We start from the raw sequence: 13,293 nt of genomic DNA on the forward strand, positions 1-13,293 counted from the left end.
AGTATTTTGGAGTCTTTGTTTTCTCTTTTTCGTATCTTCAGTATTTACTTTTTTTTTTTTTTTGAGACAGGGTCTCACTCTGTCACCTATCTGGAGTGCCCTGGCATAATCATAGCTCACTGCAGTCTCAGACTCCTGAGCTCAGATGATCTTCCCAAATTAGCCTCCTGAGTAGCTGGGACTACAAGCGTATACCATCATGCCTGGCTAATTTTTTTGGTTTGGTAGAGGAAGGGTCTTGCTATTTTGCCGAGGCTGGTTTTGAATTCCTGGCCTGACACAGTCCTCCTGCCTTGGTCTCCCAAAGTGCTGGAATTATAGGCATGAGCCCTCGTGCCTGGCCCAGTATTTAGTTTGACATTCTCTAATCTGTCATCTTTTCCAGTCTTACTACCATTGCCTCTCTGGTTCAGGTTCTCATATCTCTGAGAAGAAAGGGAGGGAGTAGACTTAATTGTTTCCAATCCTACTTTCTTCAGGTCTGTCTCTTATATTGCAGCCAGAATACACTGCCTAAAATACAGATGCCACTCCTATATACTGACTTCTTATTGCCTTTAGAGGATGTCCCCTGTGATCTGTCTTTTCTAACCTCATCTTCCACTCTTGCCTGCCTTCTCTTTTGCCATTTTAGTTCAGAAGTCAGCAAACTTTAGCGAGTGAGCCAATCTTGTTTACTGACTGAATTTGCACTACAGTGGCAGAGTTGAGTCATTGCAACAGATGGCTCACAAAGCTAAAACATTTACTCTCTGGTCCTTTATAGAAAAAGTTTGCCAGCCCTGCTTTCGTCATGTAGAACCTATAATAGCTCTCTGTGTATACCATTTTATTTTATGCCTCAGTGCTTTTTATTGTGTTTTTTCTTTACCTGGCTAAACTCTATTATTTTTTAAATAAAAGCTTTATTAAGGTATAATTACATATCATACAATTCACTTGCTTAAAGTGTACAGTTCATTGGTTTTTAGCATACTCAAAATTGTTCAGCCATCACTGTAATCAGTTTTAGAACATTTTCATTGCCTTCTCAAAAAACCCCATGCCCATGAGCATTCACTCCCTGTACCCCCAACCTTATCTTCTAGCACTGAACAGCAGATAGACTTTTCAGTCTCTATAGATTTGCCCATTCTTAATATTTCGTATAAATGGAATCATATGTGGTCTTTTGTGACTGGCTTCTTTCACTTAGCTTAATGTTTTTAGGGCTCATGCATGTTACAGCATGTATCAGTATTTCATTCTTTCATTAATTACTGATTAATATTTCATTGTGTGAACATACCACATTTTATGTATCCATTCATCAGTTGATAGACATTTAGGTTGTTTCTACTTTTTGGCTATTACGAATAATGTTGCTAATAACATTTGTGTACTAGTTTTTGTGTCGTGTGTTTTCACTTCTTTGGGGTGCTAACTCTTCCTTATCCATTAAGAATTTACTTTGGGGTCATTTCCCCCGTAAGTTTTCCCTAGCCTTCTAGGCTGGGTTAAGTGTCTTTTCTGTCAGGTTCTGATGATGCTCTCGTAATACCACAGTATATTGAAATGATCTGTTAGTATGTCTCTCTCCTCTGCTCCTCTGTAAGATAATGGAGAGCAGCATCAGCACCATAATTCAACTTATTTATAACTTCATACATTAGAAAAGTTCACTTCATGTTTGTTGAATTAGAAAAGCTGTAAAGCAGTTTATACTTTTGAATTAAAATAAAATTTATTCTTTGTTTTTTTCTCTTATGTGCATTGGCTGTGTTTAAAAAAAAAGTCTTTTAGAATATATATTGATATAACTGAACTATATTTTCTTTTAAGGCCTGCAAAGAAAACAAAAAAAGTTGCTAAAGAAAAAACACCAGATGAGAGAAAAGCTGAAATAGAAAAAATAAAGGCATATCCCTATATGGAAGGTGAACCTGAGGATGATGTCTATTTAAAACGCTTATACCCAAGGCAGATATATGAGGTGGAGAAAGCTGTTCACTTACTTAAGAAATTTCAAGTTCTTGACTTTACTCATCCAAAGCAAAGTGTTTTTCTTGACTTGACACTGGATATGACACGGGGAAAGAAGGTATGTTGATTCCATTAAAATAGGTTTATTTCTGAACAGTGACTGTAGGAATTGGTATTTATTTATTTTATTTTATTGTTGTTAACTATTTTTGAAACAGGGTCTTGCTCTGTTGCCCAGGCTGGAGTACAGTGTTATGATCTCAGCTCACTGCAAACTCCATCTTCCAGGCTCAGGTGATCCTCCCACCTCAGCCTCCTGAGTAGCTGGGACTACAGGTGTACCATGCCTAGCTAATTTTTATACTTTTAGTAGAGACAGGAGTTTCCCCATTTTGCCCAGTCTGGTTTGGAACTCTTGGACTGAAACTATCTGCCCTACTTGGCCTCCCAAAGTACTGGGATTACATGCATGAGCCACTGTGCTTGGTCTCTTAATTTTAAAAATTATTGCCTCTTATAATTTGTAGAAAAGTGCATGCTTTTTCTGTACTTTAGCATGAAAAATTTGTTTGTTCATTTAAAAATTTTCCAAATATAAAATTCGTTGAAAACACTCTAGAGAGTTAACATAGAAGAGTCACTAGTATAAATTTCAACAAAAGTAGTGTTAAAAATTAGTTGAGATATCACTGTAACTTTGAAAAGTGACTTAAACTGCTTAGGTGGTGTGTTTCTTCTCTGTAAATGAAGGCTCTCGATTAGCTCAGTGTCCTTCAGATGTGTTCCTTGGGGTCCTAGGTTGAGACTAAGTTTTCTTTCTTTTTTTTTTTTTTAATTGCATTTTAGGTTTTGGGGTACATGTGAAGAACATGCAAGATTGTTGCATAGGTACACACATGGCAGTGTGATTTGTTGCCTTCCTCCCTATCAATATCTGGCCTTTCTCCCCATGGTATCTCTCCCCAACTCCCCACCTCCCGCTGTCCCTCCCCTATTTCCCCCCAACAGACCCCAGTGTGTGATGCTCCCCTCCCTGTGTCCATGTGTTCTCATTGTTCCACACCCGCCTATGAGTGAGAACATTTGGTGTTTGATTTTCTGTTCTTGTGTCAGTTTGCTGAGAATGATGGTTTCCAGGTTCATCCGTGTCCCTTAAAGGACACGAACTCATCGTTTTTGATGGCTGCATAGTATTCCATTGTGTATATGTGCCACATTTTCCCTGTCCAGTCTATCATTGATGGACATTTGGATTGGTTCCAGGTCTTTGCTATTGTAAACAGTGCTGCAATGAACATTCGTGGAGACTAAGTTTTCATAGGTGGGATTCCAAGTTCTTCACTCTTGCTTCAACCACAGCTTCTCTGCTTTATTTGTTTATATATTGGAATTTAACAGAATACTATTGATTATAAAACTCTAAATTAGTAGCAGGAAAAGACACTAGCTTAGTATTAAGGTCTATTTTAGCCCTAAATTTTATAAGCTTCTCGCTTAAGAGTTCTGTTTTTAGAAATGACTTTAATTTTTATTCTAAGGATGTCCTTTTTTTGGACAAGCTAGAATGTATTCGTTTTTGAATGTAATTTAACAACTTCAACAACAACAATAGAGCACCTAGGAGGAGGCAATACAACACAGTGCTTAAGAGCACAGGCTCTAGAGTCCACCTACAGACTGGAAACCTGCTTCACTGCTTTTTGAGATTGGACTTCTTTGCTCCATGACTTTGGGTTTAATATTTAACCTCTTCAAATCTCACTTTTTTCATCGCTTTCTGAAAGGGAATAAAATGTTCCTGTGGTTGTGGAGGATTAAATGAGATAATGCCTCTAAAGGACTTAGTGAGTGCTTAATAATAATAGTCAACATTTACTGAAAACTGTTTACCAGCTACAATGCTAAATGCTTTGCATGTGTTTCCTTGTTTAATTCTATAATAATCTCAGAAGAGGAAACTGAGGTATCGAAAGTGAAATAACTTGCTAAAGGTCATAGAATAGGGGGCAGAGGTAAGATTTGAAGTAAGGCCTGTCTGCCTGTGGATGCCACCGAAGAAGCATTGTTGAAGTCTCTTCTCCCTGCGATTATGTCTAAATCAGAGTCTCCTAAAGAGCCAGAACAGCTGAGGATACTCTTCATTGGAGGGTTGAGCTTTGAAACAACTGATGAGAGCCTGGGGAGCCATTTTGAGCGATGGGGAACACTCACAGACAGTGTGGTAATGAGAGATTGGGTTCATCACGTATGCAACCATGGAGGAGGTGGATGCAGCCTTGAATGCAAGGCCACACAAAGTGGATGGAAGACTTGTGAAACCAAAGAGAGCTGTCTCAAGAGAAGATTCTCAAAGACCAGGTGCCCACTTAACTGTGAAAAAAATATTTGTTGGTGACATTAAAGAAGACACTGCAGAACATCACCTAAGAGATTATTTTGAACAGTATGGAAAAATTAAAGTGATTGAAATCATGACTGACCGAGGCAGTGACAAGAAAAGGGGCTTCGCCTTTGTATCCTTTGACAACCATGACTCCGTGGAGAAGATTGTCATTCAGAAATCCCATATGGTGAATGGCCATGACTGTGATGTTAGGAAAGCCCTGTCAAAGCAAGAGATGGCTAGCGCTTCATCCAGCCAAAGAGGTTGAAGTGGTTCTGGAAACTTTGGTGTTGGTCATGGAGGTGGTTTCGGTGGGAATGATAACTTTGGTCGTGGAGGAAACTTCAGTGGTCATGGTGACTTTGGTGGCAGCCGTGGTGGTGGTGGATATGGTGGCAGTGGGGATGGCTGTAATGGATTTGATAATGATAGAAGCAATTTTGGAGGTGGCGGAAGCTATAATGATTTTGGCAATTACAACAATCAGCCTTCAAATTTTGGACCCAATAAAGGGAGGAAACTTTGGAGGCAAAAGCCCTGGCCTCTAGGGTGGTGGTGGGCAATATTTTGCCAAACCATGAAACCAAGGTGGCTGTGGCGGTTCCAGTAGCAGCAGTAGCTTTGGCAGCAGCAGCAGATTTTAATAAGGAAACAAAGCTTAGCAGGATAGGAGAGCCAGAGAAGTGACAGGGAAGCTACAGGTTACAACAGATTTGTGAACTCAGCCAAGCACAGTGGTGGCAGGGCCTAGGTGCTACTAAGAAGACATGATTTAGACAAATACTCATGTGTATGGGCAAAAAACTGGAGGACTGTATTTATGACTAATTGTGTAACAGGTTATTTTAGTTTCTGTTCTGTGGAAAGTGGAAAGCATTCCAACAAAGGGTTTTAATGTAGATTTTTTCTTCTTTTTTGCACCCATGCTGTTGATTGCTAAATGTAATAGTCTGATCGTGACTCTGAATAAATGTTTTCTTTTTTAATGTGGAAAAAAAAAAAGTTTTGACCCAAGGTCTGTCTCATTTCTTAGTTCTCATTTATTAGAAACAGTTTATAACAGCTGTGTTACAGTTTTGTATTTTGTATCAGAGTGTTACTGTTCTTTTATTTTGGAAATTTTGTGCTGTTGAAGATGATCACTTTCTCTGTCAATCATTAATGTAGATGATAGTGATGTTTTGTAGCACCACAAGCTTCATTTCATATATGGAAACTGCTTGAAAACTAGTGACATTGAAAAGATACTTTTGTCTTCTTAAGGCGGTTTTTTTTTCTTCATACGGTGCTTGTACAACGAGCCAGTATTTCACAGGGGATGCTATTATTGTGACTGCTTACCACTGAGAAATTTGCTGAAACCAGTCGTGACATGTTAATGGCAAAGGAATGCCAGTCCATAAAGCTAAGCTGTATGATTGATATAAAATATTCTTAATAATTTGTCCCTTTTTGTCTGAAAAGAAACTTCCAAAGGATGATTCTACTCAAAATAGGGTTTTATTGATCTTTCAATCAGTTTTATTAGGGGAATGACCACCTTTTCTTTAAACCTTAAGGCTGTAACAAAACTTTGGAGAGCCTTGTTTCTGTGTAGTCTCCCTAAGAGATCTAGGCCTCAGGTCTTAGTATTTCCTGGTCAAAATGACTGAACAGATTAGTTTGAAGGTCCTATAAAATCTCCACTTGTATTGGCATGCCTCAAATGCATGCCATTGCTTAGTTAGGATTTTCCAATTGACTTCCTAAATAAATTTGAAAGTCGTGACGGTCTAGGTTGTTTTGAAAATGGAGTCACTCAGAAGAGCCATTTAGTCTTGGCATATTGTCTTGGGTTTAGGGTTTACAGTTCCTGATAGTTTAGAGCCAGTGATGGCAATTAGGGGTGACCTGCTGCGCAGATCAGCTAGATACTGTCTTGTTCAGTATATACAGCTGTTTTCATCTCTCCCTGATGGTGTCAGAAGATTACATGGTTTTAAAACAGTCAATTGAAGGTAGCAAACATTTATTATTCATCAGATAGAAAGCATTGTAGTAGTGCTGGGGAAGATGTCGATACGCAAACACATTTCATAATATTTGAGAGACTGATGAACGATGTAGAGATAGAAGCCAAGTGGCATGAGATTATGAACCTGGAAAAAGAGATTTTGGTTTTTATTATCAAAAAAGTATAATCTTGAAAAAGTTTCTTGAAAAAGAAATATAATATCTTGTGCTTTAAATTGTAATTGATGAATAGTAAGTAATTCATGATTAGTAATCAATGAATAGTTCTGAATAGTTAATGGGAGAATATGCAGTAGAATCAGAACACTGAAAACATGTCCATTCTTGTGTTATATAGAGTTGTGTGAGAGATAGAAAAGATAAACTTTTCATAATTATTTTTCCCTGTTGCGTATTTAGAAAGCCGTGGAGCCATTTACTAGTGTTGTTAGTTTGCCATACCCATTTGCTTCCGAAATCAAGAAAGTCGCTGTATTTACAGGGGTGAGTAACTTCCGTCAACTATTTATATTATTTAATTTTTTCTAGAGATCACTAATTAATTGTTAATTATTAATCAATGATTAGCATACTGAATAAATGGAGTTAGAGAAAATTCTAGCATTCACCTAGTCTTATTTTCCCCATTTGGAGCTCAAAACAGTTGGATGATTTATTTGAGGTTATATTATTAGCTTGAGAAAGAGCTAAATTCGAACATTAATTTCATCATTACTAGAATGCTACATTATGTTTCTCATAAGAAACTGAAGAAACGAGTGGAATTTTATCCTATTAACTCCTGCTTCCTGTTCAAACTTCCCTTCCCAAACAGCGGTAGGATTTTTTTAAAGCAATGGGGAACCATTTAGTGTTGTGGTGCCTTAGAAATCAACATTTTCTTTTGAAACAGAGTCTCATTCTGTCACTCTGACTGGAGTGCAGTGGGTGTGATCTCAACTCACTTGCAACCTCTGCCTCCCTTGTTCAAGCGATTCCCCTGCCTGAGCCTTCTGAGTAGCTGGGACTACAGATGCACACCACCATGCCCAACTAACTAATTTTTGTATTTTTAGTAGAGACGGGGTTTCACTATGTTGGTCAGGTTGGTCTTGAACTTGTGACCTTGTTATCCACCTGCTTTGGCCTCCTAAAGTGCTGAGATTACAGGCATGAGCCACTGCGCCCAGTCAGAAACCACAATTTTTAGAAGTATCTAGCTTTTATAAAAGTGTCGTATATTTATAAATGTTTGTTTATAATGTGTTTACAAATTTCTTTTTTAATCATCCACAAACTATAATTGTTCTGATTGTAATATCCCTGATGGATTTAATTGAAAATTGATGCATTCAGTTCTGTTTTGAGACAGAGTCTTGCTCCGTTGTCTAGGCTGAAAGTGATGCACAGTCACTATAGCCTCAGACTCCTGGGCTCAAGCAATTCTCTTGCCTCAGCCTCCTGAGTAACTGGAACTGTAGGTGCTGGCCACTATGGCAGGCTAATTTTTAAGATTTTTTTTTTTTTTTTTTTTGTAGAGATGAGTGTCTTACTTGCCCAGGCTGGTCTGGAACGCCTGGCTTCAAGCGATCCTCTTGACTCAGCCTCCTAAAGTGTTGGGATTACATTTTCTTTTCTTTCTTTTTTTTTTTCTTTTTGAGATCGAGTTTTGCTCTGGTTGCCCAGGCTAAAGTGCAATGGTGCCATCTCAGCTCGCTGAAACCTCCACCTCTTGGGTTCAAGCAATTCTCTTGCCTCAGTCTCCTGAGTAGCTGGGATTACAGGCATGCACCACCATGCCCGGCTAATTTTATATCTTTAGTAGAGACGGGGTTTCTCCATGTTGGTCAGGCTGGTCTCAAACTCCTGACCTCAGGGGATCCACCTGCCTTGACCTCCCAAAGTGCTGGGATTACAGGTGTGAGCCACTACACCCAGCTGCATTTTCTCTTTTTTTTTGAGATGGAGTCTCACTCTGCCACCCAGGTTGGAGTGCAGTGGCATGATCTCATCCTCCACCTCCTGGGTCCAAGTGATTCTTCTGCCTCAGCCTCCTGAGTAGCTAGGACTGCAGATGTGTGCCACCGCATCTAGCCAATTTTTGTATTTTTAGTAGAGAAAGAGTTTTGCCATCTTGGCCAGGCTAGTCTTGAACTCCTGACCTCAGGGGAACCACCCAGACTTCTGGGGTTACCAGTGTTAGCCATTGTGCCCAGTGCATTTTCAGTTAAAAATAAAAGCTACAATTTGTGCTTTGAACTGTGATATTATTTCTGACAACATACTTCAAAGCAGACTGAATATATTTAAAATTAAAGATTGATGTTCAAACTATTGTGTTTTGGTAGAATGCATCAGAGGTTGAAATAGCAGAAGAAAATGGAGCTGCATTTGCAGGAGGTACTAATCTGATACAGAAGGTACAGTGTTGTTTTTATGTTCATTAGATATAGAGATGATTCTGTTATCTTTGCCATTCAGTGATTTATTATATGTGGAACACTAGGCTTGTATCTTACAATAGTGGGGCTTTATAAGAACAGGGAAAAATTTTCCAACTTTTTTTCAGTTTCACAATCAAGCTAGGAGAGAACTATCCAGGCAGTCTGTTTTTTTGTGTGTGTGTGAGTTTTGTGTGTGTGTGTGTATGTGTGTTTGTGTGTTTTTTGAGACGGAGTCTTGCTCTGTCGCCTAGGCTGGAGTGCAGTGGCTTGATCTTGGCTCACTGCAACCTCTGCCTCCTGGGTTCAGGTGATTCTCCTGCCTCAGCTTCCCGAGTAGCTGAGACTATAGGCATGCGCCAACATGCCTGGCTAATTTTTGTCTTTTTAGTGGAGATAGGGTTTCACCATATTGGCCAGGCTGATCTTGAACTCTTGACTTCGTGATCCGCCCACCTTGGTCTCCCATTGTGCTGGGATTATACAGGCATGAGCCACCGCACTCAGCCAGTGCGTGTTTTCTTTTTTCTTTCTTTTTATTATACTTTAAGTATATACATGTACAGATCATGCAGGTTTGTTACATAGGTATACACGTGTCATGGTGGTGGTTTGCTGCATCCATCACCCCGTCATCTACATTAGATATTTCTCCCAGTGCTATCCCTCCCCAATCCCTGCCCACCACCCCCCCACCCCACCCCTGAGGTATTCCTCTCCTATTCCCCGACCCCCCAGGCCTTGGTGTGTGTGTTTTCAAGACAAGGTCTTTGTCTGTTGCCCAGACTAGAATATGGTGGTGCCGTTATGGCTCACTGCAGCCTTGAGCTCCTGAGCTCAAACAGTCCTCCTGCCTCAGCCTCCTGAGTAGCTGGGACTAAAGGTGCATGCCACTGCACTCGGCTAACTTTTTGTAGAGATGGGGTTCTCACTTGTTGCCCAGGCTAGTCTTGAACTCTTGACATCAAGCAGTCCTCCTGCCTTGGCCTCCCAAAGTACTGAGATTACAGGTATGAGCCACCACACCCAACCTCAGACAGTCTGATATTGATTATACTTGACTTATATTGTGATATTATTATTATTACTACTTTTTGCTTGCTGCTTTTTTGTCTATGAGAGTTTTATGGATAGGAAAGGGCAATGTGACTCTGGTTTTGAATGTAGGATTTAAAATGAAATCCAAAAGGTCACATGGATTTCATGGCTTCCCATGAACCCCTCTATTCATGTTTGAAGATCAAATATTTGGTTTGTGTTTTGGAGTGAAAGTGTAATTCACTTAGATTATAAAGTATGATATCTGCCCTCTATAATATAGGTGCTTTTGGTTCCTCTTAACTTTTAGCTCCCAATCCTTTCAGAGTGGCATAGGCTCAGTATGGTAGCAACAAATGATTAGGTAGCCTGCCTTTAGAAAGTAACAAAGCTTGGCTGGATGTGCTGGCTCATGCCTGTAATCCCAGTACTTTGGGAGGCTGAGGTGGGCAGATCACTTGAGGCTAGGAGTTTGAGACCAGCCTGGCCAACATGGCGAAAGCCCACCTCTACTAAAAATACAGAAATTAGCCAGGCCTGCTGGCACGTGCCTGTAATCCCACCTGCTTGGGAGGCTGACATGAGAATCCTTTGAACCCGGGAGGCAGAGTTTGCAGTGAGCCTAGATCGCCCCTGCACTCCAGCCTAGGCAACAGAGTGAGACTCTGTCTCCAAAATATGAAGAAGTAAAATAAATAAATAAGAAAATAACAGAGCTGGGGAGCCTCTTTGAAAATTAAAACCTTTTCTTTTTTTGAGACGGAGTCTCACTGTCACATAGGCTGGAGTGCAGCGACTCGATCTTGGCTCACTGCAACCTCCGCCTCCCGGGTTCAAGCGATTCTTCTGCCCCAACCTCCTGAGTAGCTGGGATTACAGGCATGTGCCACCATGCTGTATTTTTAGTAGAGACAGGGTTTCACCATGTTGGGCAGGATGGTCTTGAACTCCTGACCTCATGATTCGCCCACCTCAGCCTCCCAAAGTGCTGGGATTACAGGTGTGAGCCACTGCGCCTGGCTTTTTCTCCTTTTTAAGAGGTAGAAAGAGGCGTGGAGTTATTTCTGAAAATACAAAAGATTTTCTTAGTGTTCTCTCTAAAAGTTCCTCTTCTAAATAAAATAATTTATGTTATGGAATTTTTGGTGGGGAGGAGGAAGGATACAGGAAAAAGTGACTTAAAAATTTATCCTTTGTCCCATGTTCTAATTTTCATTTGAGGAACTTTTAACTGGGCTCATCCTTTGAGATATACAGCAGTGCTTATAGTTTTTTTTTTCCCCCTCTCCTAAAAGTACTCTAAACTTGGTGAGGATTCTGGATTCTTAAAGAGAGTCTTCAGAATGATTTTTGGGAACAGAACTAGTGGGAAGTAGGAAGAGTATGCTTTCATACAGTTTCTAGGCCAAAGAGAGTGCCACCCAGTTTCTTCTGATGTATTATTAATTTTAATTAAAAAGTTATTAAAACTTTTAATTATTAAAAAATAATCACAAATGGTTGGAAATTTGAATACAACTGGGTTTCTGGAATTAGAGAACTAATCTTGAGTTTGTGTATAGCTTTCTTTTTTCTTCTTGCAAGCACAAAAGTTATCTTGTAGGACTGGCATAGCCATTCCTCTGTTTTTTTTTGTTTTTGTTTTTGTTTTTAATTTTTTTTTTTTGAGACAGAGTCTCGTTCTATTATCCAGGCTGGAGTGCAGTGGCACTATCTCAGCTCACTGCAACCTCCACCTCCTGGGTTCAAGTGATTCTTGTGCCTCAGCCTCCCTAGTAGCTGGGATTACAGGTGCCTGCCACCATGCCCAGCTAATTTTTGTATTTTTAGTAGAGATCGGGTTTTGCCATGTTTGCCAGGCTGATCTTGAACTCCTAGCCTCAAGTGATCTGCCCACCTGGGCTCCCAAAGTGTTGGGATTACAGGTGTTAACCACTGCCCCTGGCTAAGCCACCATGACTGACCTCTGGTTCTTAAATGTTAAGCAAGAAGTTACTTTCAAAAAAGAAATGGTAACAGAGCAGGAAGTGTTGTGAAACTGTAAGTTCAGTAAATGAAACATATTTTTTAAAGTAACCCAAATAAGGAAGGCAAAGACATTTTAAAATTCTATAGTATAGAAAATATTAACAGGTACAGAATTTCTTTTTAGGGCCCCAATAGAGGATCTGTTATTAGAGGGAACATGCCACCTGTGTAAGGCATTATAACCAGGATAAGTTGGCAAGGTTCCCCATGGTGTCTTTTAAAGCTAGTCCATGTTATTTTTAGAAGGTATTCAGGTTATGAAGTAAATTCAGTACAGTTTTGTAAATAGTATTATGGCTGCAATTTTTTATACATTCCTGGATTTTTAAATCAGTTTATCATTTTACTTAGCTCTTATAAAATGCTAAGTAGGATAAATTTACTTAGTCATTTCTTAGATAACACATTCATTTATTGTTTATTTTACTTTATTTTGAAACATCACAGATATGCCTGGTTCTGAGAGATTTTAAAGGAACTTCAGATTTTTATTTGTCTCTAAGAGCGTGATTTGCAGCCACAGTTTATTATTCCAAGATACAGTCTGAAGATTATTTATAGCATAACTTCCAAATACAATTTTAATTTAAAGGAACATATCATAGGATTAGGATTGGAAAGTCTTGGAATAGAAATCTCACATACAGTTCTCTGACATTTTGAAATTGCCTCTGCTTTCCTATTTCCAGTGATGAGAGCCCTGGTTCTGGACCCACACTGCCTGCATTTCAATTTTAGCTCTGCCTTCTTAGGTACAGACTGATTTATCTTCCCTGAGCCCTCAGTTTTTTTTATCTGGAATGTGTAGTCAATATTGGTACCTGACTCAAGGTTGTGGTGAAGACCATATGTTCTAAATTATATTAACTATTTAGCAGAATGCTTGGCACATGAGAAGTACCCGTTTAATGTAAGTTGTTGTTAAGGAGAGGGGAGTATGTTATTTAAGGACTAGAGAATTTGTACAAAGAATAGTAACAGAAGGATAAAATTCCATAGTCAATTTTGTTAGAATTCAAGTTTTTAATTTACCATGCACCCCTAAATCAAGGCTTTGAATGGCATATTGTGGTAAGATTTCATATAAAGAGAATTCATTGATAAAATATTTATTGCTCAGGCAGTATCATTCTAAAAATTTGCTTCATTTTATAATCAAGTAACTTTTTTGTTGTTGTTGTTGACCAGGTTGGAGTGCAGTGGCACTGCAACCTCTGCCTTCCTCACTTAAAGCAGTCCTCCCACCTCAGCCTCCCAGTTACCTGGGACTATAAGCGTGTGCCACCACACCTGGCTAATTTTTGTATTTTTGTAGAGATGGGGTATTACCTTGTTGCCCAAGCTAATTTCAAATTCTTGAGCTCAATTAATTCTCCTGCCTTGGCCAGGATCCTAAAGTGCTGGGATTACAGGTGTGGAGTTTAAGTGGAATATATTGTATGTTTAAGT

At 39.4% G+C, this 13,293-nt stretch overlaps 1 protein-coding gene and 1 pseudogene across 1 annotated transcript in view; both read left to right on the forward strand.

The window, feature by feature from the left end:
• Positions 1-13,293, forward strand: part of MRPL1 (mitochondrial ribosomal protein L1) — a 96,448-nt gene that overhangs the window by 22,366 nt on the left and 60,789 nt on the right. The window contains exons 3-5 of the mRNA XM_003923932.4: positions 1,822-2,080; positions 6,758-6,841; positions 8,686-8,757. Of these exons, the coding sequence (XP_003923981.1) occupies positions 1,822-2,080; positions 6,758-6,841; positions 8,686-8,757 (415 nt within the window). The remainder of the gene's footprint in view (positions 1-1,821; positions 2,081-6,757; positions 6,842-8,685; positions 8,758-13,293) is intronic.
• On the forward strand, positions 2,087-6,745 carry LOC141584010 (heterogeneous nuclear ribonucleoprotein A1-like; annotated as a pseudogene).

The sequence above is a fragment of the Saimiri boliviensis genome, chromosome 3, assembly GCF_048565385.1.
Source record: "Saimiri boliviensis isolate mSaiBol1 chromosome 3, mSaiBol1.pri, whole genome shotgun sequence".
NCBI classification, from domain to species: domain Eukaryota; kingdom Metazoa; phylum Chordata; class Mammalia; order Primates; family Cebidae; genus Saimiri; species Saimiri boliviensis.